Source organism: Cyrtonyx montezumae, unplaced genomic scaffold (genome assembly GCF_038088225.1).
Source record: "Cyrtonyx montezumae isolate F1298 unplaced genomic scaffold, pur_monq_1.0 scaffold_42, whole genome shotgun sequence".
Lineage (NCBI taxonomy): Eukaryota > Metazoa > Chordata > Aves > Galliformes > Odontophoridae > Cyrtonyx > Cyrtonyx montezumae.
Genome location: NW_027072048.1, coordinates 460,079 through 485,972, shown reverse-complemented (window position 1 = coordinate 485,972; position 25,894 = coordinate 460,079). Strand labels below are relative to the sequence as shown.

The following is a 25,894-nucleotide window of genomic DNA, read 5'->3' as shown; positions in this document are numbered from 1 at the left end:
TTCTCCTGCAGAGCCGTTCCCAGTGACCTCCCCACTCCTCACCTGGGTGTGTGCGTGCCCCACAGCACTGCCACCGCAGGGGACATTCCCTGCTGCGTCCCCACTCGTGTCCCAGCACAGCCAGACCTGCAGGCACGTGGGACACAGAGCTGAGGGCTCGGTGCACTGGGGACAGGGCCCCCTCAGTTGCAGCCACACTCCTCGATGACCATGTCCTCGTGGTGGCGGACGACGATCTCTCCCTTCTCGTAGTACAGCATGGAGAGGGGGCTCATCCTGACGGGCGAGCAGGCGGGGCACGGCACCTGGCCGGGCTTGTAGAGCTGCAGCAAGCTCTGCGGGACACACGGGGACACAGCATCAGCTCCCATCCGCGTGGGGCACAGGGGTGGGGGGAGCACGGGGCAGCAAGACCCTCTTACCTGCATGTATGCGTGATTGGTGGGCTTGAAGCTCTCGTCCACGGGTGATGGGCACAGCCCCTCGCAGCGGTAGGCGTTGTATTTTTTGGGGTAGACGATCCAGCTGCCCCAGCCCGTCTGCTCAAAGTCCACCGTCATGTCCACCCTCCTGCACAGGGACTTGGCCTCGTCCCCCGGGCTGGCGGCAGGAGCATCGCTCACCCTGATCCTCTGCCTCTCCTTCCTGGTGCGGCGGTGCCGGCGGGTGCCAGCATCCCTGGGGCCGCCGTCGCGCATGACGTGCTTGGAGCTCTCCACCGCCCTGAGGAGGCTGTGCTCTCCGGGTGCTTTGTCCTTGGAGAAGACGAGCAGCAGGACGCTGTCCGCCAGCTCCCGGGGCACCACTGTCTCCTGGGGGTCAGGGCGACTTGATCCCGGTGGGACCGTGGCCGGGGTGGCTGCAGGATCAGGAGCTGCGTCCTGGTGCAGCCACGCTCTGAGCGTGCTGGTGATGTTGAACACTGCCCAGTCAGCCTGCTGGGACGAGGGGCCACCAGCCACGGTGCCCAGGAAGAGCTCCTTGGTGCCCTGGCACGGCGGCCGTGGGCTGTGGTAGATGTCCACGGTGACGTTGTGGGACAGGGACACGGGCAGAGCGTGCGGGCGGATGCGCAGCTCGGCCAGGCTCACCTCCTGGCTGCCGGACAGGGACGTCATGTCAAAGGAGAGTGCCCAGCGGGACCCGTTCTGCAGGGAGCCTGGAAGGCAAGCGGGGACGGTGAGCGCCCGCGGGGCTGGGACGGGGATGCTCGCGGTCAGGGACGCTCGGGGATGGGGATGCTTGGGGTCAGTGCCTGTGCTGGGGCAGGGATGCATGGGGACGGTGCTGTCCCCATGGAGAGGGACGCGCAGGGGCAGCGCCGGTCCCGGTCCCGGTCCCACTCACCGTGCGGGGCGATGCTGAGCGCGGTGGCGGCGGCGGTGCGGAGCGGTGCGGGGGGAGAGCGGAGCAGCTGCAGCATCAGAGGGGGACAGCGGGGGGGTGCGGAGCGCAGCAGGACGGGGCTGCAGAGCAGCAGCAGCAGCAGGACGGGGTGCAGTGGGGTCCGCATGGCTGCACCGGGACGAGCACCGCTCGCTATTTGTAGCGCTGCCCCGAGCGCCGCCCCGAGAGCCCCCTCCCCTCTTTCTCCCGTCCCTATCCACCCCCCAGCCCTCCTCCTCCCCACCCCTCCCCGTGCTCTCGTCCCTCTCCCGTCTCTCTCGGGATCCCCCAGCCCGACTCTGGGACCCGAGGGTCCAAACATTCATTAATTATGATTAGTATTTATTTCTTTACTTTTTAACGAGCAGACCCCCGGTCTGGCCGTCTTCTCCACGTTTACTGTCCCCAATAGATCACTCCTCCGTGTTTATGCCAGTGTTAAGCATCCCATGTTCTGTGGCTCAGCTTTTCCCTTGCATGCAGCACCGGAGCTGGGGGGAGCCCGGGGGGGTCACAGAGAATCCAGCGATTCCTGCCAGGGAATGATCGATCCCATCCATTCATCCACGGACAGTTTTGAAGACACACATCCCCTCCTTCCCTAAATGATCTATAACGCAGTTATGGGGCGTGGTGCTGTGGAAATCATTGATGCTCTCCTCTGAACTCTTCCACTTTCATTGTCCTATGGAGAAGAGGAGACCGGAATAACCCACAGAGCCCACGTGGGACTCTCTGTCCGGTGTCACTGCCTCCTCTCCTTTCCTCATAACTCTGATATATGATTTACTTTTTCAGCTGCTTCTGGGATAACGTTTTCATCTGTTGTAACCAAAGACGGTGCAGGGCAGCCCGCTGTAGGTGTCCATCTGGGCACAGATGCCATCTCCGGAGCTCCCTTCCAACCTCCACCACTTCGTGATGCTTTTGTGACCCCACTTTGCACTCTTGCTGAGCAGCTGAACGAGGCCCGTTTCTCTGCCCCCTTATAGGGACGGCGGCCCCGCCCTCCGCCCGCGTGACGTCACGACCGAGCAGAATGACGTCACCCCATCCTCGGTGACGTCACATCCCGTTATCCCCACCGACAGGGGGCGCGGGGCCGTGGGTCCCACCGCGAGCATCGCCCTTTGAAGAGAGAAAGCGAGAGCAGCGCGCAGGGCCAACGCTCGCGAGAGCGTTCGCAGCGACAACCAACTCTCGCGAGAATCTTCCACAGCGATGGCGGCGGCGGCGGCGACGACGACCGCGACCGCGGCGATGGCGGCGACCGCGGGGGAGAGCGCGGAGACGGCCCCGGAGCCCCCGAGCGCCGAACCGCCCGCCCCGCCCGAGCCGAGCGCCGCCGACACCGAGAGCGGGTAGGGCGCGGGGCTGGAGGGGCGGCGGGGGGGGGGGGGAACCGCGCTGAGGCGTCGTTTGTGGCCTTGCAGGGGGGAGGCCGCACCGGGGGACACTGCCGGGGCCGCGGAGACCGAAACCGCGAGCGGGAAGGACCCCATGGTACGTGGGAGCCGTAGCGAGGTGGGTGCGAGGGCCGCCAAGGGCCCGACGGCGGTAACCGGAGCCGCGCCGCCCCGCAGGAGCCCGCCCCGGACGGCCCCGAGGCCGCGGACGCACAGACGGGGTCGGTGGATGAGGAGAACGGGCGGCAGCTCGGGGAGATCGAGCTGCAGTGCGGCATCTGCACCAAGTGGTTCACGGCCGACACCTTCGGCATCGACACCACGTACGTATCACCCGGCGTGCAGCTTCGGTGGGTCTGGGGTGCTCCTTTGGGGGTCCCGGGGTGGCCCTCGGGGGCTCCTTTGGTCTTGGTGGCCCTTAGGTGCGGGTGGCCCCTTGGTATTGGTGCTCCCTGGTGGTCCTCAGGGGCCCTTTTGGTGTTGGTGGCCTTTGGGTGCCCCCCTTGGTGTCTCTGGAACGAGATGGCACTTTGATTGTTTGCATTTTTCCAATGATGAACTTAACCTGATGCAAATATCACTGACCCTATAAAGTGCTCTTTCTATAAAGGGGGAGCATTCATTTCTTCCCAAGGTGTACAAAGCACTCTGCTCTTTTCCAGGTCTTGTTTGCCTTTCATGACCAACTACAGCTTCCATTGCAACGTTTGCCACCACAGTGGGAACACGTATTTCTTAAGGAAGCAAGCAAGTAAGTGTAACAGCTCACTCAGAGAAACCCTGTGCAAGATCATCTCCGTGTTGTTAGGAGGGAGAACGTGCTGTGGTGGTGGCTGTGGTCATGTTTGTGTGCTTATCCTCCCCATGGAATGTAACTCGAGCTTCGGCCTGCCTTTGTTTTTAAGATCTCAAGGAGATGTGCCTTAGTGCTCTGGCCAACTTAACGTGGCAGTCAAGGACACAGGATGAGCATCCAAAAACCATGTTCTCCAAGGATAAGGTACAGCTGGCATGGGAGTCAGCAAATTCAAATGGTGGCACTGTGACTTTCAGACTCAGTTGTTGAGACTGGGTTTGGTGTTTTTTTTTTTAACAGGATATTATCCCATTCATTGATAAATACTGGGAGTGTATGACAACAAGACAGAGACCTGGGAAGATGACTTGGCCTAACAATATTGTCAAAACTATGGTATGTAGTTGAGATCATGGAGGGTTTTCTGTGAGTGATAACCACTGTCTGACACTCAAGGAGGGTGAAATGGGGATGGTTCTGGTGCTGCTTGTGGCTGCTTGGTATTCACTGTGTGCTTTAATAATACCACCTTCGGGTATAAATACACGTGCACGGATTTGGGATGGTCTTATTCTGTTCTCTGTTTCAGTGTAAAGAAAGAGATGTGTTCTTAGTGAAGGAGCATCCGGACCCAGGGAGTAAGGATCCTGAAGAAGATTACCCGAAGTTTGGACTTCTAGACCAAGTGTGTGATTAGGGATGGAAGGAGAGCACTCAGGAGGAGGGGAGGGAGGGAGGCAGGCTGGTTTTGCTGCTGTCTTATGCTCAGTCAGATGAGCACAAAGTATCCAAGCTAACATGAGCTCCTGAGCTTGTGTGGTGCCAGGTGATGCACTGGGGGACCCCAGCACGTGCAGGTGGTGAGTTTGTCTGACTGTGCATCTCTTTAGTTTTGTTTCCTTCCTTTTTCAGGATCTTGCCAACATCGGTCCTGCGTACGATAACCAGAAGCAGAACAATGCTGTATCCACAAGTGGAAATTTAAATGGCAAGTTCTTTCTTCTTTTCCCCTCAGTATTTGGGGCAGAGCTGTAGCCAGGAGTGTGCAGCTCCATCAGTTTGGGGGTGCAGCAGTTAAACCCAGTGTGACCAGAGGTTCTGTGCAGCACATTCCAATCACACCCAGGCAGTCTCACTGTCCCTCTGCTGCTCTCCTCACGCTGAGATTTGCAGGGATCCAGGGAAGGTCTGTGCAGTGCATTTCCTTAAAACACTGCTTGCGTTTTGCTGTTGTTCCTCTTAGTGTTGCTAAGAACTTTGTGCTCATCGAGGTTAATCTTAGGAATCGTGCTGTAGTAAAATTCAGAGCTGATGAGGTTTCCTGGGGCACAAGGCTCTGTTTGAAACCTTTTGAATCAGGAGCCAGCAGGAGGTGAGTGGGGCTGTTACAAATGGGGTTTAAGCCACGTTGTCTCCCTTTCATGCACTGCTTATTTTCTTCTTTAATGATTGCAACTTTGTCATATATGTGGTACCACTTCTGTTCTTACAGATGGAGCCTCTCTGGGAGGTGAATATTTGCCTTTCAGCTTCTAAAACTTAAGTATTGCTGTTGGTTTGGAATCTTTTGTGTTCAATTGCCTTAAAAGCTAAATTAAATTAAAGATCAGAAGCGTGTCCTGCTGTGGTTGCAGCATAATGCCAACCAGCCATCTCACTTCTTAATGTTTAACAGTTAGAAGCTTTTGATGTGTCATATTCTGCCCCACTCAATTGGCTTGAAGTTTCATTTTCACTTAGTTTATCTTCTCCTCTGTAAGATGTGATCTGATGCTTTGGATGTTTTAAATTGTAGCACCTGTACAAGAGGGCTGAGTCTGTAAGCTGGTGTGATACTTGGCTTGCTTGCATAAATGAGTGCTGGGAAGCTGCAGAGCCTTCAATACTTCTGCTAAAGCTGCTGAGTGGATTAGATCATGTCATGTGTGTGCAGAATATGGCACTCCTTGGAGGTCTGAGTCCTGTGCAGCACAGGGGCAGTGCTGCTCATACAGAAGCTCGCTGTGTGCCTGGTTGCCACGTGGTTCTGAAAGGTGTTTATCTGCAGTACATGCAGATCCCATCGTTCATGTAAAGCTTAAATTAAACGGTGTGATGTTAAAAGCTGAAGTCCTTCCCAGTTCTGACCGTGCAGGAGAACGGATGTGACCCATTGAGCTGATGTGGCCGTGGCTTTTTGTGTCCTGATTGTGGAGATTCCACGCTCGCGGGCTCTCTCTGCCCATCAGTTGCTTAACGAGCTGTCGTTTCTCTTGGAAGGAGGAATTGCTGCAGGAGGCAGTGGGAAGGGGAGGGGGGCCAAGCGCAAGCAGCAGGACGGATCCACCACCGGAGCAGCCAAGAAAACACGGAGGTGAGGGCAGGGGAGCAGCAGCAGTGCCTGGGCCGAGCTGTAGCTGAGCTGTAGCCACGGTGAGATGCCAACCTGTAGCTTTTGTGCTTCCCAGCGACCCGTTGTTTTCTGCACAGCGCCTGCCCCCCCACGGGTACCCCTTGGAGCACCCCTTCAACAAGGACGGCTATCGCTACATCTTGGCTGAGCCCGACCCCCACGCACCCGACCCAGAGAAGCTGGAGCTGGACTGCTGGGCAGGAAAGCCAATTCCCGGGGACCTCTACAGAGCCTGCCTGTACGAACGAGTCCTGCTGGCACTGCACGACCGAGGTACAGAGCTTCCTCTTCGTGAGCAGGCTGTGCACACTGCTCTTCTATCAGCAGTCACTGGGGCTGCAGGCATTGGTGTAAGAGATGAACACACAAAACCCACTTCTTTACGTTCACTTCCTTGCCTGTTAGGGGCTCGAATTGAGCTGTGTTGCCTCTCCTGTTTCCCCGTGCAGCTCCTCAGCTGAAGATCTCTGATGACAGGCTGACTGTTGTTGGTGAGAAGGGCTATTCCATGGTCCGAGCATCACACGGAGTGAGGAAGGGAGCGTGGTACTTCGAAATCTCCATGGATGAGATGCCCCCGGACACAGCAGCCAGATTAGGCTGGTCACAGCCACTGGGTAAAGGAACATTTCTAGCAGGCCTTGTGTTCTAACTAATCCCTGCTTGTTTTCCTTGGGTAATTTAAAGCTGGATAATTTAGGGATGCCTAGCTCTTCCCCTTCTGTAACTGCCTTACCTAGGATGAGCTCTTCCCATAGGTTCTCTGAACTGTGCAGGACTTCAGTAGCAGCAGGTCCACAGTGCTGTCACGTGCTTAGTGCTGATGGATGCTTTTATGCTAATGACTGTTGTATTTAATTACTGTCAGCCCAGCAGCTGAAGGGACACGTCCTGGGCTGTCCTCCACTTTGCACGTTCACAAAGAATCACTGGTTTCTGCAGGGAACCTCCAGGCACCTCTGGGATATGACAAATTCAGTTACTCCTGGCGCAGCAAAAAGGGAACAAAGTTCCACCAGTCCATAGGGAAGCACTATTCATCTGGCTACGGCCAGGGCGACGTCCTGGGCTTCTACATCAGCCTTCCAGAAGATACTGAGACTGCCAAATCGCTGCCTGACACCTACAAAGATAAGGTGAGGTCTGGGGATTGCCTGTTGACACCTTGGCTGTGTGCCCCAGAGGATGGTGGGTTGGTTGGGCTCCAGGTCTTCCCCGTTTGAAGTGCATTCTTCCCAGCCTAACTCTGGGTACCACTCCAGTTCATGGCAGTGAAGTTAAAAGCATTGACTTCAGGAAAACAAAATCCACTCACCCGGGGTTGTGCAGGGGAGCACTGTACGTGGACCTCTGACTGAGGCTGCCCACATCTTGTTGCAGCTGCTCTTCTCCTCAAGGATTTGTGCATGACTTTTGGGCCCTGTTACAGTCAGGCAGCCTTCCCCAGAGCTTTGCCATTGTCTGAAGTGGTTGGGTTTGTGGGTTTTTTTTTTCTGATATTTCAGGCTTTGATCAAATTTAAAAGCTATTTGTACTTTGAAGAGAAGGACTTCGTGGACAAAGCAGAGAAGAGCCTAAAGCAAGCACCAGGCAGCCAGGTGAGCTGAGCAGGGGAAGAGGCAGGACTCAGCAGTGGGGGGGAGCATGCTGACACTGCTCTCTCTTCCTGCTACTGATGGATTTGGAGTTGTCCTTGTTGATACACTGCCTTTGGACAATTGCCCTGCGAGTCCCAAGTAACGTGAGAGATCCCATTGAGAGACTTCTCATTTTGCTTTTCAGATAATATTCTTCAAGAACGGTGCCAGCCAGGGAGTGGCCTTTAAGGACATCTTTGAAGGAGTTTATTTTCCTGCTATTTCTTTGTACAAAGGCTGCACGGTAATAACGTACTTGGAAAGGGACTGTTAAGTGCATGGTGCTCATAGTGCACACTGGGAACAGAGCAGAGAGGAGGGGCAGAGTTGCTGTGGTGGAGTCAGTGCAGAACAGTGCATTTGTTCACTTGTGTAACTTCACAACTTCATCCAGCTCCTCATTAATGCAGAGGTGTACGTTGAAGTTAAAGCTCAGGAGTGGAGAGGGTCAGGGCTGAAGAATGGGGGGGGGAAAAAGGGAGCAGAATTCTGCAGCGTTCTCCTGAGCACTGTTCTCCAATGTTCTCTGTAGGTTTCTATCAACTTTGGGCCCTATTTCAAGTATCCCCCCCGGGAGATCTCCTACCGCCCCGTAAGTAACCACGGCCATTCCTCACCCCTCTGCTCAGCAGTGACCTCAGCTGTGCTGTCACCAAAAGGGGACCAGGAATTGACAGTGGGGGATTTAAAAATGTTAAAGAAAGGAGAGCTCTAAAAAAGCACAACCTTAACTCTTCCCTCTGTGCCCAGCACAGGGGTAGAGCTGGCTCAGTGCTAAAAGGAAACGTGTTTTTGTCTCTGCTGTGCTTTTGGAGCCCCGCGGGGCTGCTGCCCTCTGTGCCACACGCTGAGTCACTGCTGCCTTCTCCCTCTGCAGATGAGCGACATGGGCTGGGGTGCTGTAGTGGAGCACACACTGGCAGATGTCCTGTATCACGTAGAGACAGAGGTGGATGGAAGACGAAGCCCTCCCTGGGAGCCTTAAAAGCAGCAGCAGCGCAACAAAGCGACAACCAATCTCAAAATCAGGTGGATTTTATTCTAGAGGAACGTGCATCACTCAGAACAACGTGTCAGAGAACGGACAGCACAGCCCACGCCGCTCCTGGCAGCGTGCGTGTACCTGAGCACCCACGCTGAGCCCACGGAGTGCACTTCCACGCGTGGATGGTGCTACGTGTGAGCAGCGCGTGGAGCCTGCAGTGACTTACAGTGCAGGCAGCTGAGGCAGCAAGCATTGCGTTGGGATCACGTCCACCTGACGGAGGCAGCGCTCAGTGGGAGCAGCTGCTCTCCCATCCAGGAGCGTTGTGTTGGAACTACTGCATGTGAGACTGAAACGTTGATTTTAAACTTTTATTTTGATGGGTTTTGGTTTGTTTTTTTTTACGTGAACTGGCAGCCAGTTTGAAAATAAACCCTTTCAACTCACGTTGCTCCTGTCCTGTGACTTCTGTTTTGCTTCGCTGCAAACTCTGAGGACCCACAGCTAACTGAGGCTGTGGAAGTGGCAGAGCTGATGCTCATCGTTGCAGAGCACTGAATAAATAATCTTCCTGTACAGACATGCAAACCTGTGTCAAATAACTTAGAGCTGCTTCGCTGGGGAAAGGACGGGGACGCGTTTGAGGTGAAGTCCTGAATTTATTTGCACTCTGAGCAGGCACTGCCTCCCGGGGCTCTGATAACTAATTAGCCAAGGCCTTTTTACTGCACACTCAAAGCTCCAAGTCATTGGCCAGCAGGGCCCAGCAGCCTCCCCCTTCAGGTGGGGCACACCGAGCAGCGGCCGGCCCCGCCTCCCAGCTCCTGGCTAATTAGTTAAAGCCTTATTAGTACTGCCAACTACTGACGGCCTGCGGTGCTAGCAGAGGCCGGAACTAAACGGCAGCCGAGCTCCCTGGGGACAGATCCTTCCCGTTACCCCCGGACGGAGCACTCAGTGCAGCCCGCAGCCCACGCCATGCGCTGCCGGAGGTGCCTGGCAAAGTCCACCTGGGTCTGGGACAGCACCTGGTTGATGATGGCCTTCGGCAGCCAGCCCTGGGGAGAGCGAGCAGCACCGTGAGCACCGCTGCCCCCCAGCCCTGCCCTCAGGAGCAGCTCAGTGCACCGCTCACCTTGAGGTCGATGCTGAGGAGCCACGTCAGCTTGGTTTGCGTGGGGCTGCCGGGCAGCGGGCGCAGCACCATGCACGTGGGGCCGCTCTCAGCTCTGCACGGGGGGGACAGGAGAGCGCGGGATGCTCTGCTGGAGCACCTCCCCAGCTCCCGAGCAGCGCTCCTTACCTCACAAATCCCTGCTGCTCGGGCATGGCCCCGTGCGTGGTGGACATCCCTGCCAGCACGCAGGTGGAGCCGCGGCGCCGCGAGCACCGCACGCTCACGAAGTCCCGCGGCCCAACGATGTTCCCGGGAGCAGCGGCCGCCATCTCGTGGGTGATCAGCGTATCCTTCCCGATCTTCTGCAGGATCTGGGCAGGAAAAACAGCGGCACCAAGCGTTCAGTGCACCGCGGGCTGCTGAGCTCTGAGCCCCGCGTGGAAAAACCCCTGGCGCAGTGATCGAGGGGGGGGGAGGGCACGCGGGGCGGCCCGGGGGGCTCGGGGACCCCCACGAGCCCCCCCCGGAGCCTCCTACCTTCACCTCTTTGACGCTGGGATTCCAGTCGCCCATCTGCTCCATGTTGTCCACCAGCTCGCTGTACACCGCGTCCAGGGGCTGATCCACCACCACCTCGAGCCGGAACACCTTGCCCACGTCCGGCAGCACTTTGCTCAGCACTTTGTCGCCGTTGTCCTGGGGGGGGGGGAAGGAGATGAGCGCCGCGGACGCAGGAGAGGCACCACGACCCCGCGCGGCCACGGGGGGGCTCACCGCCACCGTCTCCGTCTTCCAGCCCTCCTGGTCCCCGAGGATGCTGAGCGATTTCTGCAGGGCTTCCTCTCCTTGTTTGATGTAGGACATCTCCACCTCGCTGTAGGGCTTCTCCTCCAGCCTCGAGCCTGAGAGGGAGCGGGCACAAGCAGAACGCTAACGCACTTCGACACCCCCCAGCTCTACCTCCATCAAACGCCCCTCCCCGTGCCCCCAGATCAGGCAGGAGAGCAGCTCCACCACCTCCCGCATTCCCATTTGCTCAGCGGAGCACAGCACCGCGTTTCCTCGCAGCACTTACTGAGCAGAGAGCTTCTCCTGCGGACCTGGTTGATCCACGCGCTCGGCCCCGCGCTGCGGCACGACAGCTTGCTGAGCTCCTGGCTGATGGCCACTGCCGCCTGCCTGCGCAGCCCTGGGAGCAGAGAGCACATCGCAGCACGACAGTGCTGTCAGACATGGCTATTTTTTCCCCTTTTGTACCTTGGGAAAGCCTCGCTTGCTCACACATCCACCCCACTGCTGAACAGGGAAGCTCCCCCCTGTTGCACTACATGAGGACGGGAGCAGATCTGCACTGCTTTGCTCCATCGCAGAGCACACAATACCCTGAGTGCAGCTGAGGAGCGACCACCCGCCCCAGAGCTGCAGCCCCCCCAGGGCACAGCACACAGCCTCCACCCCCCAGCCCAGAACCACAGCGAATGAAGTCGTGCAGGCAGCACGGGGCTCTCACCGGTCACATTGCGCAGGTGTTGGTAGGAGATGGCAGCACACAGCTTGAAGGTGGCAGGCAGCATCTCCACGGAGCAGTGCAGTTCTGGTGAGTGCTGCAAACCCTGCTGTGCCCCAACCCCAGCACGCGGCCTTAAATCCACCAGCTGAAGGATGCTGGCTTGTCAGCACCGAGATAAGGGCCATCACTTACGGCAGGGCCCCGGGGGCCAAGGACAGCCCCATCTCCCCGTGCATCTGCCGGGGGCTGTGGGTCACCGTGGGGGTCAGCAGCAGCGCATGCGCACATCCTCGTGCAGCTGTTGCTGCCCAGATACACGGGGCAAACGCTGCCCTCCCCCTCTGCTGCACGGCACGGGGGGAGTGCACGTGGATGCTCTGTGCACACTGTGAGGCTGAGAGCATTCTGCAGATGGAGCTGCGAGGTGCAGGGGTCCCCACCCGCACTGTGCTGCACGGAGGGGGCAGCCCCACATCTCCCCCAGGGGGTGGAGCAATAGCAGCGATAACGCTCAAGGCTGAAATGACATCTGTGGGATGAGTTACAGCCCCAGCACCGAGCACTCCCCAGAAGCTGTGAATCACAGCTGCTTCCTTTGACGTCAGCTCCTGCAGCCCGGCACGGGGGTGCTGACCTTGCTCTCCTCCTCACTGTCGCAACAGTTTGGTGAGGGGGGGAGGTCACCTGCTCACTGCCACGCTGAGGGCACACGGGGAACTGCAGCCCCAGCTGCCCGTACCCCCAGGATGGATGGATCTGGATGGATCCCCTCCAATCAGACTCAGTACAGAGCATCTCACGTGCAATGGGACGGGTTTGGGAGGGACTGGGGGAGGGCAAAAGCTGAGCATCTCCTTCCCAAATCGCTGCCCCGGCGGTGCAGCACCACAGGAACAGCTCTCCCCACCACGGAGATCTCCAGCCCTGCACTGCTGTTATCCCCACGGAGCAGCCACCCTGACACACGGCCTCGGAGCAAGGACGTGCACTTGTTTTTGAGGACTGAACCGATCCCTGACAGAGCCACCCCTTCAGCTCCGGGGTGCCCCCGTTCCAGGGACACAGAACAACTCAGGGATACCTGAAAAGCTGCAAGAAAGGGAGATCCCCACGTGTGCCCCAATGGCAGCAGGGCTGGGATCCACACGCACCGCGCTCAGCACTTACCCCACACCACAGAGCTCCGTTGGCGCGCATGGATCCAAACCACACTGCCCAGGCACAGCTTGAGCTGCTCAGCACCCCCATGTCCCTGCTGAGGCCGTGTCCCCCCCTCCATCTCCCCATGCAGGGATCCTGGGGTGCCCCCAGCCCCCCACCCCACCCCAAGGCTGCTTTGTTGCTATTTGAGGAGTGGAGATAAACATGCGGCCCCCCTGCAGGGAGCGGGTGATAAGATAACACGGGCACTGCCTGGGCTGAAAGGCAGCACAGACACCCACGGGAGCCCCACAGCATCCCCAGTGTGGGATGGGGGGACCAGCAGCAGCTGGACCACAGTCAGCAAGCACAGGACCCCCACTGGGGTTACGTTTTCCCATAAGGATTCAGAAGGAAAGTCCCCTGTGTGCATCCCTGCAGCCTTCATCCTCCTCCTCCTCTCACCCCACAGACTACGGCACAGCAGAACCAAGAACACCATTTCCTCCACGGACCTTTTCCAACCACAGGAAAAGAATACATAAATGACATAACAGCATTCAACGGAGAAGAGAGCTGCTGTCTGGGGAGAGAAAACCCACCCCACAGCCCCACCAGGAGCACAGGACACAGCACTGAGAGGCCCCAGGCTCTGCTTTTTTTTCCTGCTTGGCTGCTGCCATCCCCCAGCTCAGCTCACACCCTGAGCCACACACGCAGCCCTCCCTGGGGTCTGGGGATGCTGCAGGAGGACGAGGGGCAGCTCTGCTGTTTGTGACTCGGCAGGGAATCAGGTAATTAATTAGTGGGCACAGCTGTGGGCAAACAGCTGCATCTCAACTGGGCTGAACGGGGCAGGGGCTGCAGCACCCGAGCTGCCCCACGGGGACCCCACTGCGCCCGGCACCCACAGAGCAATGCCCCAAACACAGGTGAAGCTGTCGCTGCTGAGATCAGGGATTTATTTACAGGTCAAGGGAAGCTCTCACGCAGCTCCACGCCGGGAGCCGCAAACCAAACCGAGGAATTCAACTCCCACGCTCCCCGGAGCGCTCCTCCTTTTCCTCAAGGAGGAACCGAAGCCACGACTTCAGAGCCTGCAGCACAACGCTGAGCCCCCGCCCCATCAGTACTCATCCAACGTGTCGGCCCTCGGCACCGCCAGCCCGCGCTCCTTCAGCGCCTGCACCTTCAGCTTCTCCGACTCCTGCTTGGCCTGCAGCTCCACCCGCTGCTCCTCCAGGATCTCCTCGATGGAGACCTGCTGCAGCAGCGTGTCGCTCTCCTTCTCCAGGTCCTGCAAGGAGAGGAGCGGGGTCAGCCCCGCGCGGCGCGGGGCAGCGCAGGGAGCGCGGGGCTCACTCACGATCTCCCCCAGCAGCACGACGTTCTCTCCTCTCACCACGAAGATCCCCCGGGGGATGTCGCCGTACTTTTTGCCCACGTGAATGCGCTCCACGGTCTGGTGCAGCACGAGGTTCGCTGCGGCAATCGACGGAAAGCATTACGGCTTTTAACCCCCCCGCCCCCCCCCCTTCTAACCCACCGCCCCTCGCCCCCAAAGGAGCCGGGGTCTGCAGCGCAGCCCATGTGCCCAGCGACCCCAAAACCCACAGCACCGCAGCCCGGGGCGGATGGGGGATCCCCGCAGACCCCGTACCCCGGGGGTTGAGGCGGAGGGGGACAATAAGGAGGAGCGGAGCTCCGCTCAGACGGTGCCCTCCCACCCCCATCCCGGGACGGGGGAACGCGGCGCTCCCACCGCCGTCAGAGCGGAGGGCTCCGCTCGAGGAAACGCCGCTCCGGTTCCGTTCCCGGCGCCGCTCCCGCACGTACCGAACTGATCGATGCTGCGCAGGAACCCGATCAGCGTCCGCCCGTCCCGCAGCAGGACCAGGTGCTTCTCTGCGGGAGACGGGGAGGGGATCGACCGCGGCCCCCGGGGTTGGGGAAGGGGGGAGAACGGACGGTAAAAGCCCGCGGGGAAGGGATCGCGGTCGCCCCGCACTCACTGTCGATGTCCTGGATGAGGCTGGCCGTGCCCGGCATGTAGTTCATGGTGGTGGCGGAAGCGCCGCCGCGCGCCCCGGAACCGCCCCGCGCCGGGCGGAACCCGGCGGATAAAGGCGGCGCCGCGCGGGGCGCACTGCCCCTTTAAAAACGGCGCCGGTGGTGCGCGCGGGGACGGCTCCCATTGGCTGAGCCACGGCCGTCCTCGCGCGCTATTGGTCGCGCCGTGGGACCTTCCGCGCTATTGGTCGCGCCTCGGGGGCCTTCCGGCCATTGGTCGCGCCGCGGGGGCGGGCCGCGCCGTGCCGGGCGGCGGCCATGGAGCCCCGGGGCCGTACAGCGGCGGGCGGGCACGGGCAGGTACGGGCGGAGAGGGCGGGCGCGGCCCGTTATCACCGCGGCGGTAACGGCGCTTTCCCCCCGCAGGAGCCGCCGCCGGGCCCCGGCTTCGCCCCCGAGTACTGGAGCTCCGCGCAGCCCCGGTACGGCCGAGGGCCCTTCCCCGGCGGAGCGGCCCCGCAGGGGCAGGTAGGCGGAGCGCGGGGCCGCGGTTCCTCCCGCCCGGCCCGGCCCGGCCCGGCCCAGGGGGACCTTTGCGGGGCGCGCGGCTGCGGTCGCTGCGGGGCACAGCGGATCCCCGGCGGTGCCGTAAAGCCCCGATACGAACGGCCGCTCCCCGGGGTCGGGAGGTGCGGGGTCTCACGTTCCTGGGGCGTGCTTTCCCCCATCGGTCTCAGTCGGGGACGGAAATGACCCCCCCGGTGAAACCCCCCGGTGAAACCCCCCAGCGCGCATTTCAGCACGTTTTCCCCTCTGTTTCTCCCTTTTCTCCTTCCCAGGGCATGGACTCTCCCTACACCAACGGAGCCTACGCTGCCCCGTACCCTCCGTCCGCTCCGCACTACACCGCGGTGCCGCAGAGCCGACCCTACAGCTCCACGGGGCCGTCCCGCAGCCCCTACGCCACGGACAGCGCAGCCGTGTACCGCCCCCCTCCCCCCGCTCCTCCCTGGGGCTGTGGCACGCCGGACTGCCCGGCAGAGGGCTGCTCCCTGCGCAGGCCGCAGGCTGCTGGCTGCTCCCCACCGCAGGTGAGACGTTGCAGCATTAGGAGAGCTCCCGCAGTGTGCTCAGCGTGGGGACGTCGGGTCCTGATGGCTTCTGCGTCCCGACCTGCTCGCCCTGCGTGTGACAGCTTGGAATTGGCCCTTTCTCGGGGGGATCTGGGCCGCAGAGCGGAAAGCAGGCAGCGGTCGCAGTGCTGTGGCTCTTCCCAGAGCTGCGTGGCACAGAGCTGCAGTGTTGGGGGTGACTCGGGGGGGGTAACCACTGTCCCCCTCTCCCCACAGACCCCGGGAATGCCCGTCCCACAGTATCTGTATGGAGAGCACAGCCCCGGGGCCAGCCCTCAGCCCCGGGCCCAGGAGGAGGCGTGGGCTCCCCCCACCTATGGGGTGCAGCCACGGTACACGTGGCCCACTGCTCCAGCACATGGGAACCCGTTCTTCTCCGAATCACACCCGCCCTGGACTGGCAGTGGGGCTGCATCTCATCCCTCTGCGTGGGACACAAAGGTACAGCAGTGCTCTGAGGGCTCTGCTGCAGATTCTGGCTGCAGCCAGAGCTCAGGTCGTGCTGCCTTCCCCAGCAGCTCCTGCAGCGCTCCTTCCTCCAAGCACAGTTGGCTTCCAGGAGGTAGAAGCAAAGCGACAGTCCTAAGTACTGCCAGCAAAATGTCCTGTGTGTACATCAAAACCCATGGCTGTGATTCCAGAAAGTACTGGAGACAGCAGACCTCTGGGGGTGGCTTTGAAGCGGGTCAGATCTCATCCAACACCTCTGTGACACAGATTTCTTTCCCCCCCTCTCACTGCAGGAATCTGCTTATGACAAACCCGAGCAAAGTGCAAACCAACACAGCTACTATCCTGATGTCAATCACCAGCACTCTGGGATAACAGATGACCCCAAAGCACCCGCTCAGCTCAACCCCCACTCATCTCCCTCCAACCCCAAGGTGCAGTACAGTGCACAGCCCCACATGTACCACAGCACGACTCGGAAGCAGGAGCCAGGCTCCAGGGCTGGCAGCCACGCTTCAGGGCACTCTGCAGCCGTCCAGCCAGAGATTCAGAGAATCCTCCACGTGACAGGGGAGGCTGAACAGCTGGAACAAGAGGTGGATGAATTTGTAGGGAAAAAGACAGACAAATCCTACCGACTTCTGGAGGAGATGCTGACCAAGCTGCTCTTAGAGCTGGACTCCATTGAGACTGGTGGGCAGGACAGCGTCCGGCAGGCCAGGAAGGAAGCTGTCCACAGGATCCAGGCTGTGCTGGAAAAGCTGGAAAGGAAGGGGCTGTGACAGCATGCCATCCTCATTGCAGCCTTCGGTGGAGGTTCCAAAGAGCTTTTCCAAATCTCAGTTCATTCTGCTAAGCACTATTGGCAACGAAAAAGCAATAAGTCCCGATGGAAAAGATGTAAAAACCCAAACAAACCCCGAGGAAAAGCCCAGCCCCAACAAAGGGCAGTGGACCAACTGAGAGAGGATGAAAGCAGCAAACCACGCTGTCTGCTCCAGCTGTGAAGGAGCAGCACCACCTGAGGTGCTCAGCACTGCACCCTCTCCCTCAGCAGAAGAAAATCACTGCACAGAGCAAAGATCCCCAGACTGGGCCCCGTGCACAGTACCTCTTGCCACATCCATCACCACGCAGCCACAGAGCGAGGCCCTCATCCTTTCAGCTTCAGATCCAATGCCACAAGAGCTGTGTGCATCGCTGTGGGGTTCCCTTTGTTCCCAGGGGCAGCACTGCATCCTCTGCTGCGGCGTCCGTGGATGTGGGAGCTCTGAGCTGTTCACCTGGAGAAGGGGCACAGCCGGAGGGAGCTGTGCTGCAGACAGAGGGCTGTGAGGAAATGCTTTTTTGGGTCACGTGGAGGAAATCTGGCTTTGAATTGCAGCATCGTGTGTGGGGTGGGGGGCTCAGCCCTGAAGCGAAGCGCTGCTGAGCGTAACGAGGTAATCAACCCCCACAACTTTTACGTGTTATTTTGTAATTAAAGTCTCTCGAAGCCTCCTGTTGTTTATTTTTGAGGGGAAGCTGAGGAGGAGATGGCTCAGAGCTGCCCACGGGCTGAGTGTGGCACACGAGCACTGTGAGTGCCCCCTGGGTGCTGCTGGGGGGCAGTGCCCATCCCCCCGTGTCCCCCCCGCCCCCCGAGCACTGCAGACTGAGAGCTGCACACAGTGACCTCTGCAGCCCTTTGGGTGCACCTGAGATCGTGTGTGGTGCTCAGCACACAAAAGGTATCCGGGGGGGGGAAGGAGCTGAGTGCCCCAGTGTGGGAGCTCTGCTGTCCTGCAGGGCAGAGGGCAGCCAGGTCACCCCCCCCGGGCCTCAGTGTGAAATGTGGGTGCTCTGTGGGGGCACAGGAGGCCGTGGGTGTCATTTCCTAACACACACTGCTCCGTGTCTGTACACAGAGCAGATCCCCCGAGGGAGGGTCAGCCCCGGGCCGAGGTCGCACCTCATTGCTGCTCCCCGAGGAACGAGCAGAGCCCGTTTCTCCCTCTGTTGCCTCATTTGTTTTCTCTCGGATTCCCTTTGGATTTCCCTTTCGCGACGTCTGCAATTCCTTCTTGCAAAAGAGCCCGTGCTCGTGGGCTGTGCTTCCCCCGAGGGGGGCAGCACCAGGGAGACCTTCCCCCAAATGCCCCTTCCCCCCCCCGCGTCGTTTTGCACCAATACTGCCGGAGAAAAGAGGTCGGACGGCTCCGACCACCGGCACCGTGCGAGCAGGAGCCCCGCCATGCAGTCAGCCCCGAGCAGAAGGGGAGCTGAGCTCGAGCTGCCGCGTCCGCAGCGCTCCGTGGGTCGGTGCAAAGGTTTCGGGGCGCAGCGATGCGGTAGGAGCAGAAAGAAAACCGCGTGCGTGTGCGTGGCATGGGGGGGGGAGGGGTATGGGGGGGCTCTGGTGCCGATATAACGCACCCCTTTGCAACAGTCCCCTCCCGGCGCTGCGGGAACGATCGGGTGGGGAAGAGGGGGACGAAAACCCCCGCACGAAGGGGAGCGATGCCCACGCATCCGGCTCAGGGCCGGCGGGGCTCCCGCGAACGCCGCGATCTCAATGAACGCCGGGCTCTCATTAACGCGGGGCTCATCCCCGGCGGAAACTCCGCGCGTGGAGGGCGGACCCCCTCCCCGTCCCCTCCCCCCCCATCTCCGCCCGGCCCGAGCAGGCGCAGCGCAGCGCGGGGGCAGCGCCGGGGGCGGGCAGAGGGAGCACCGCCCCACGCGGGGCCGGGGAACGGAGTGGGGCCGGGGAACGGAGCCGGGAACGCGGCCGGGAGCGCCGGGGACGCCGCGCGGTGCGGGAGCGGCTGCCGCCCCACGTACGCGTGCGTTCACCGACGGCGCTGACGTATCCGCCCGTGGACGCGGCGGGGAGGGGACTGCGGCCTCCCCGCGAGGACGGGGCGTGGGGTGTGGGGGCTCTGCGTGCGGGTGGACGTGGGGGCTCCGCGGCTCCGTACAGCCGTCCGTCGTTTCGCTTTGTCCAGGAGCATCATGTCCGCGCAGGAGCAGCACCCGGCGCAGCCCCCCCGGGCCGCCCCCGACGCTGCGGAGTGGGACGCGGGGAACGGGTACGACGCGGTGGTTCCGCACTGGTTTTACTGCAAGGTCAGCGGCGGACGGGAGCGGTGGCTGCCCTTCAGCACGCAGGACTCGGAGCGGCTGGAGGAGGCTCATGGTGCAGGTAGGAGCTCCGTCCCACGGCCTCGGCTGCCCCACGCGCGGCCGACGCCTTCGGACGCGGGGACGGTGCCGCTCCGATTGCTTTCGGTCGCCGTCGGGGCTGCTCCTTCCGCCCCATCCCTCGCGTAGTGACGAGGGGAACCGGCCCGGTGAGGTCGGCGGGGAAGCATCAGGTGCGTGGCCGTGGGAAGCAGGGCGGTGGTGCAGAGGGAAAGGCCACAGAGCGCCGGCCTGGCGTGCAACGTTCCCCCGTGGGGATTTTGAGTTGAGGACCTCCTCTCGGCGGCCGCGGAGCTGGGAGCACGCGGACCCTGGAGGGGAACCCGGGATGTGCGCTCCCGGTGCTGAGCAGCGGAGCTCCCACGGCCACGATTTCACGCATCACCACCCAAGCAGGGGCGTGGGGAGTTAACCCCCCCCCCAGATGCTGTCTGTGCACATAGGACAGCACCGCTGTTGGCTGCTGATGGTGACGGCGTGGTGCAGCCCCCCCTTTCTGGCCCTCACACGATCCGTTCCGGGCTTGGGTCCCCCCAGGGAAGGGCGAGGCGGACGTGGTCGTGCCGACGTCGGGTGGGAGGTACGACGTGCACCTGAAGCAGCGGCAGCGCGTGGCCGTGTTTTGGGAGGAGGAGGTGGCCGAGGTGCGGCGCTGCACGTGGTTCTACAAAGGGGACAAGGACAACAAATACATCCCCTACTCGGAGAGCTTCAGCGAGGAGCTGGAGGTAAAACCCCGCACCCCCGGGCCTCTCACTGCCCCACATCGCCCTCATGTCCCGGACTCCACGTGGGGCCGCTGCTGCTGCACCTGAGGACGTGAGCTCACAAGAGGCTTTGGGGTGACACTGAGGCTTTGGGGTGACATTTTCAGGGCTGATTACCATAAGCTTGTTGTTGTGTGCCCTGCCCTGAGCTCTGAGTGCTCTCAGCCCCACAGCTCCATCCCGGCCCGCAGCTCTCCCCACTGTCTCTGTTTCCCCCCCCATCCCCTCCCAGTTTACTTCTTGTAAATGCAAGAAGTGCTTCTTACTGCTCCGGGGGCACACGGAGTGCTTGCTGCCCCCTCCTGTGCAGGCTGGGGCTTTCTTTGCTGAGATACGTGTGCGTGTTCACAGTCCTCTGTGTATGAAAAGCACGAGCTCTGCTGGGGAAGCCTGCTGTCCCGTCCCAGCGGGGGCTTCCCGAGCAGCTTTAGCTGTAATCCTGCTGCTCCACCAGTTTGGCCGGGCTGAGCTCTGCGCCTCTTTCGCAAAGTGACGCTTAAAAGAGGTGGGAAATGGCTGTTGAATATTCATGGGCTGATTCAGAGAGGACGCTGCTCCCCTCAGGAAGCGTACATGATCGCGGTGACCCTGGATGAGTGGAAGAAGAAGCTGGAGTCCCCGAGCAGGGAAATCATCATCCTGCACAACCCCAAGGTGAGCAGAGCCCTGCGGTTGGGCAGGGACGTCCTTCGGCCGCCGCGTGGCATCGCTGGGAGCGCGGAGATGCTCTCAGCTCCAGCAGTGTCCATCCCTCCCTGCTCGCAGCTGATGGTGCACTACCACCCCGTTGCCACCTCCGATGATTGGGGCTCCACCCCTACAGAACAAGGGCGACCTCGGACTGTGAAGAGAGGAGTAGAGAACATTGCTGCTGAGATCCCCAGTGGTGAGCGTGCCTCCCCCCTCCCTTACACCCATCCAAAGCACGAGGGGAGTTTCCTCCTGACCCAGCTCCGTGCTGCTGTCTGCTTGCTGCTTGCACTTCCCCTGCCCCGCAGCCGTGCCTCGGCTCTGTGTGACCCATCCAGCAGTGAGCACGGGCACGTCCTCCTGTCCAACCCCATCATTTTCCACTTGGGAAAGCACTTATGCAAACCAAAGTGTGTGGGAAGGCAGGAGCAGAATGTCGCTCCGCCTGGCGCCCGTCGGAGCACGCTGTCACTCCCTCACCCAGTTCCCATCTCCTGTCCTGAGCTCCCACCCCCTCTTATCCACAGGAGAACCTCTGCAGATTGACCACCTGGTTTTCGTGGTGCACGGGATCGGCCCCGCGTGCGACATCCGCTTCCGAAGCATCGTGCAGTGCGGTGGGTGGCAGTGGGGCAGGGATGCTCCGTGTGGGGACAATGGGGGACGCTGTCAGAGCGCATTCAGGCCGTCCTGGCTCTCATCTGCACGGTCGGGTTTGCTGACTGTGGTGGGCAGTGTGAATAAATGCTCACCCACCCGTTAAATCCTACTGCCTGGAAAGGTTTGAGTAACCGCTTCCCATCGCTGCGTTCTGCTGCCGCTCTGGATGGGGTTTCCCAACCTGGGCACAGCTTTTCCAGCTGCCTGAACCCGCTGAGCTGCAGCACAGGATGCAGATGCATCTGCTTTGGTGCAGTCTGCTCCTGCATTCAGCTCATGAAACTCTTCCCAAGGCTGCCCGCTGGAAATCATGGAAATCCATCTCTCTCAAAACGGAGTGATCTTCTCCCTTCTGCTCCCAAAATAGGCACCTTCTGTTTTCCTTTTAACTCCTGGGAGTGCCCTTCTTTACCCCACGTGCTGTGCTAAAGCTGCGGGGGGGGGGGAGGGCAGGAGGCTGTCACAGATGGGGCAGCCAAATCCAGTAAACACACATGTGAGGACATGGAGCCTTCCCTTGAGCTTGTAGTTAAAGATGCAAGGTCTTAGGGTGGCGGCAGCAGATTAAAGACCCTGCTGGGATTTCCCCGGGTAATGATCTTTCCCTTTATCGTATTAAGCGCTGTTGGTGCGGGATGCTTGCCCTCAGCCCTGCTGCTTTGCTCAGAGCCTGTGGCTTTTTGCAGTGAACGACTTCAGGAGCGTTTCCCTGAGCATGCTGCAGGCGCACTTCAGGAAGGCCCAGGAGCAGCAGCAGATCGGGCGCGTGGAGTTCCTGCCCGTCAACTGGCACAGCTCCCTGCACTCCACCGGCGTGGACGTGTGAGTCCCAGGCTGTGCCCTGCAGATGCAGCAGGGCTCCCGGGCTCCTCCTGACTGCAGTTTCCTCTTCTCCTCCCCCCACAGCGACCTGGAGCGAATCACTCTGCCGAGCATCAGCCGCCTGCGTCACTTCATCAACGACACCATCCTGGATGCTTTCTTCTACAACAGCTCCACCTATTGCCAGACCATCGTGGACACGGTGGCCTCGGAGATGAACCGCCTCTACCTTCTCTTCCTGCGGAGGAACCCGGATTTTAAAGGGGGGGTTTCCATTGCGGGTCACAGCCTGGGTGAGTTCTGCCTGCGGGATGCAGCTGCTGCCCCCGTGGTGTGGGAGTGGGGACGGTCCTGTGCCTTCCAGCGCAGGAAAACGCTTCTGCTGCGTCCCTAACGAGCTGCTGCTGCTCTGGGCATGCTTTCTAGGGTCCCTCATTTTGTTTGACCTCCTGACGAACCAGAAAGCCCCCGAGGACGGGCACAGCACGGAGGTATGAGCTGAGCACGGCCGAGTTCCCAGCACGGGGAAGGAGGAGGAATGGTGAGATGCACACAGAGAAATAAATGAGCAAAAAGTGCCATCCCTGGGGCTCTGTTCGCAGGGGTCCGGGGTAACTTCCAGCAGCAGAGGTGCTGAGGATGTAAAAGAGATCCTGAAGAGGCTGCACCTGTCTGAGTACTGCCCTGCTTTCGAGAAGGAGAAAATAGACGGGGAAGCGCTGGTGAGCAGCTCTGTTTTGTTGTCCTTGTGGTTCTTTGGGTGCATCTGAGCCACCTGCACACGAAGTGTGTCTTAGCACAGCAGGAGCACTCTGCTCCTGTGCCAACATCTGTGCTGCTTCTGTTCCAGCTCTTGTGCACAGAGAAAAACCTCGAGGAGATGGGAATGCCTTTGGGGCCGCGGATGAAGCTCCTCCACTACATCAGCTCCGAGAGGGAGACACAGGTATGGTTTCTGTGCGGTTCAGACTCCTCCATCCCATCCACGCCACTCGGGGTGGGGTCCCCACGCGTCCCAGCTCTGCTGTTCTGCAGCACCTGCCCTCACAGGGGCTCCTCTGTGTTCTGCAGGACCCCAGAGAGCAGAGCAGTGCTGGGCAGCGCGCTGCTGGGGGCTGCAGTGCCAGCAGGGATGGGCCGTACCGGGACGTCAGCCTGGGGCAGGTAACTGCTGGGCCAGGAGCACCACGCCGGCACGGGCCGTGTCCCACCACACAAACCCAGTCCTCCCTCCCTCCCTCCCTCCTCTCCCAGGTCTCGGCCAATTACCCTCAGCTGCTCTACAAGCCCACCATCTTCTTCGCTTTTGGGTCTCCCATTGGGATGTTCCTGACGGTGCGAGGAGTGAAGCGGATCAACCCGGACTACAGCCTGCCCACCTGCAAGGGCTTCTTCAACATCTTCCACCCCGTAGGTATAGGAGCCGGAGCCCTCCCCCCCGTGGGGGGCACCGTGTCCCAGCCCACGCTCACTGCTCTCCCACCCCACGCAGTTCGACCCGGTGGCGTACAGGATCGAGCCCATGGTCGTCCCAGATCTGGAATTCGAGCCCATGCTGCTCCCACACCACAAGGGCAGGAAGAGGATGCACCTGGGTAAGGGGCACGGATGCCCTTGGCCCCGGGCCCGGCTGCAGCCCCGTGCCTGAGCACAGCCCTTCCCTTGCAGAGCTGAAAGAAGGGCTGACACGCATGAGCGTGGACCTGAAGAACAACCTGCTGGGGTCCCTGCGGGTGGCGTGGCAGTCCTTCACCCGCGCCCCATTGGCGGCCGTGGAGGGCGCGAGCAGCGAGGGGGAGGCGGAGGGCAGCGCAGAGAAGCAGCCAGGTCGGTGGGCACAGGGGGAGCACCGGGCACTGCTCTGCTGCGTGCTGAGCCACGCTGCTCTTCCCTTCTCCAGAGCCAAAGCCGGAGGAGGCCCCGGCGCCGGTGAAGGAGGACCCCTCCCTCATTAACGTGGGGAAGCTGAACGGGGGGAATCGCATCGACTACGTGCTCCAGGAGAAGCCCATCGAGAGCTTTAATGAGTATTTATTTGCGCTGCAAGGGCACCTCTGCTATTGGTAAGCTCCTGCCTCACTGTCAAGCTCCAGGTTCGTGCCTGCTGCCACTCTGCACACCGAGGTGAGGGGGAGCACAGCTCACACCCGTGTCCCCTCCTCCAGGGAGTCAGAGGACACAGTTCTGCTGGTCCTGAAGGAGATCTACCAGACCATAGGCATCACACTGGACCAACCTCTGCCAGGAGGCCAATGACCGCCCCGTGCCGTTCGGCCGCTTGCTGTAAGTCACCTCACATGCCCACACTTCCAGGAGACCCCAGAGGACACGCACTGAGGGATGATGCTCCTTATTTTCAGCTCTGGTTGGGCTTTCCTTTGGCCTGTGAGCACCCTGGGCTTCCTTCCTCTTTATCGTGCACCAAAGCGCAGCAGACACACAAAGATCTATTCCAGTGTTCTCCCTTTGCTTTCTTAGCTACAGTTCAGTTGAGTACTCACCAGGGAAGTTCAGATTTCTTCTCTGCCTTCCTCTCTCCTCTGCTGCAGTGCCCCGCATGCTGCTTCCCCAGTACTGGCTGCTACCTGGAGATAAAGATGGGTTTCCTCCACTTTGGGTAGGAAAAAACAAACCCCACTTCTGCTCACACACACGCAGCCCTTGCACTGTGACTCCCTGTGGCAACACGTGCTGTCAGCCCTGAGCTGTCCGCACACCTCGTAGGTTATCACACGGGCTTTGCAGTGCTGATGCACACAGCTGCCAGGGCTAGGAAATGCGCTAGGAGGGACAAACCCTGCTGCAGGCTTAGCGAGGATAGTCTTAGCTTGGGACCTTGAGAAATAAAAGCCTTAAACACGCAGTGTGCAGAGAGCTGGAGCAGCCTTGAGTGAAGGAGACGCTGACTGCTCGTGGGAGAAGGATGAGGCACAGAGAGAGCTCACAGCTGTGTGCAGAGTGCCCCAGGAGAGCTTCACCTCCACATCCGAAGTGGATTAGGGGAAAGCAGCTGCTCCAGGCCCCGGAGGGACAGCCCTCCCCAGCTCTGCAGTGCTGCTGAGTTCAAGGGGTCCGTGGGGGTCTCGTGCCCCTCAGGCTCCAGCCACTGCTTTCATGGGCAAGTACACCAACGGCACCGGCGAAGGCAGAGCCCGACCTGCTGGGTCTGGGCACTGCCTCAGTGACTCCTCAGAAGAAACTGAAGTAGTTCGGCAGGCAGAGCAGCCTGCACCTCGCTGCTTTGTGCTGGCTCTCCTCCGAGGGCAGCGGAGAGCCCTGGCTCATCAAACCACTGCTTCCCTGCGGCCTCGGGGTGGGCAGGGGATGCTCAGCGACACAGAAAGTCACTGCAGCCTTTGGGAAGAGCCACCTCCCTCCCGCTGACTTCTGCCCTGCACGGCCGACGAGCCTCGTGTGTCCTCCTCCGCTGTACTTGGTTCATTTGCACTATTCAGAAGTGTTGTTTGCAGCCTCCCCCCATCCCAAAGGGACTGAAGCCGTTCATTCACTGACTGCAGAAACTCGGGCTGCTCCTTCAGAGCCTGACCCCGGTTGCTGAATGCCTGCTGCGAGAGCAGGAAGAGGAACAGTCTTAACACGGGGCTGTCGTGAGCAGCTTTTTAAGTTATGCACTTTGTTAAAAAAAATTAATTAAATAAGTTTTAGATGTTATTTAATGTTCTTTTCCAGTAAAAGCCAAAACCAATAAACGATGACTGCGATGCGTTTGGAGGGGAGGGGTGGGTCAAAGAGGTGGGTGTGTAATCCCAAGGGAAAAGTAAAAGTGTCTTGGAGCTCTGAGGCTGAAGG

At 60.3% G+C, this 25,894-nt stretch overlaps 6 protein-coding genes across 6 annotated transcripts; 3 read left to right on the top strand and 3 right to left on the bottom strand.

The window, feature by feature from the left end:
- Positions 1-182: 182 nt before the first annotated feature.
- On the bottom strand, positions 183-1,441 carry NODAL (nodal growth differentiation factor). Its single transcript, XM_065747188.1, has 3 exons — positions 1,348-1,441; positions 423-1,159; positions 183-335 (listed from the first exon to the last, which is right to left on the bottom strand). Exons 1-3 carry the CDS (start codon positions 1,421-1,423, stop codon positions 183-185), a joined length of 966 nt encoding a protein of 321 aa, XP_065603260.1. The 5' UTR covers positions 1,424-1,441.
- Positions 1,442-2,607: 1,166 nt separating this feature from the next.
- ASH2L (ASH2 like, histone lysine methyltransferase complex subunit) lies at positions 2,608-8,693 on the top strand. The gene is made up of 16 exons (XM_065747139.1): positions 2,608-2,747; positions 2,820-2,889; positions 2,970-3,115; positions 3,455-3,543; positions 3,698-3,792; positions 3,889-3,984; positions 4,178-4,273; positions 4,501-4,576; positions 5,848-5,941; positions 6,036-6,253; positions 6,430-6,597; positions 6,923-7,116; positions 7,486-7,578; positions 7,763-7,861; positions 8,150-8,209; positions 8,495-8,693. Exons 1-16 carry the CDS (start codon positions 2,608-2,610, stop codon positions 8,600-8,602), a joined length of 1,842 nt encoding a protein of 613 aa, XP_065603211.1. The 3' UTR covers positions 8,603-8,693.
- Positions 8,694-9,513: 820 nt separating this feature from the next.
- On the bottom strand, positions 9,514-11,452 carry STAR (steroidogenic acute regulatory protein). The gene is made up of 7 exons (XM_065747125.1): positions 11,230-11,452; positions 10,795-10,908; positions 10,494-10,621; positions 10,257-10,415; positions 9,906-10,090; positions 9,738-9,831; positions 9,514-9,660 (listed from the first exon to the last, which is right to left on the bottom strand). The coding sequence occupies exons 1-7, from the start codon at positions 11,291-11,293 to the stop codon at positions 9,538-9,540; spliced, it is 867 nt and encodes a 288-aa protein (XP_065603197.1). The 5' UTR covers positions 11,294-11,452; the 3' UTR covers positions 9,514-9,537.
- Positions 11,453-13,426: 1,974 nt separating this feature from the next.
- On the bottom strand, positions 13,427-14,519 carry LSM1 (LSM1 homolog, mRNA degradation associated). Its single transcript, XM_065747126.1, has 4 exons — positions 14,382-14,519; positions 14,206-14,274; positions 13,736-13,851; positions 13,427-13,666 (listed from the first exon to the last, which is right to left on the bottom strand). Exons 1-4 carry the CDS (start codon positions 14,425-14,427, stop codon positions 13,496-13,498), a joined length of 402 nt encoding a protein of 133 aa, XP_065603198.1. The 5' UTR covers positions 14,428-14,519; the 3' UTR covers positions 13,427-13,495.
- A 178-nt stretch (positions 14,520-14,697) lies between these two features.
- BAG4 (BAG cochaperone 4) lies at positions 14,698-16,744 on the top strand. The gene is made up of 4 exons (XM_065747182.1): positions 14,698-14,907; positions 15,219-15,470; positions 15,729-15,977; positions 16,256-16,744. The coding sequence occupies exons 1-4, from the start codon at positions 14,698-14,700 to the stop codon at positions 16,742-16,744; spliced, it is 1,200 nt and encodes a 399-aa protein (XP_065603254.1).
- A 2,161-nt stretch (positions 16,745-18,905) lies between these two features.
- On the top strand, positions 18,906-24,412 carry DDHD2 (DDHD domain containing 2). The gene is made up of 16 exons (XM_065747154.1): positions 18,906-19,146; positions 19,683-19,873; positions 20,477-20,566; positions 20,678-20,798; positions 21,130-21,219; positions 21,949-22,084; positions 22,169-22,377; positions 22,511-22,575; positions 22,687-22,806; positions 22,935-23,030; positions 23,156-23,248; positions 23,339-23,494; positions 23,577-23,679; positions 23,753-23,911; positions 23,985-24,147; positions 24,250-24,412. The coding sequence occupies exons 1-16, from the start codon at positions 18,957-18,959 to the stop codon at positions 24,338-24,340; spliced, it is 2,073 nt and encodes a 690-aa protein (XP_065603226.1). The 5' UTR covers positions 18,906-18,956; the 3' UTR covers positions 24,341-24,412.
- Positions 24,413-25,894: the final 1,482 nt, after the last annotated feature.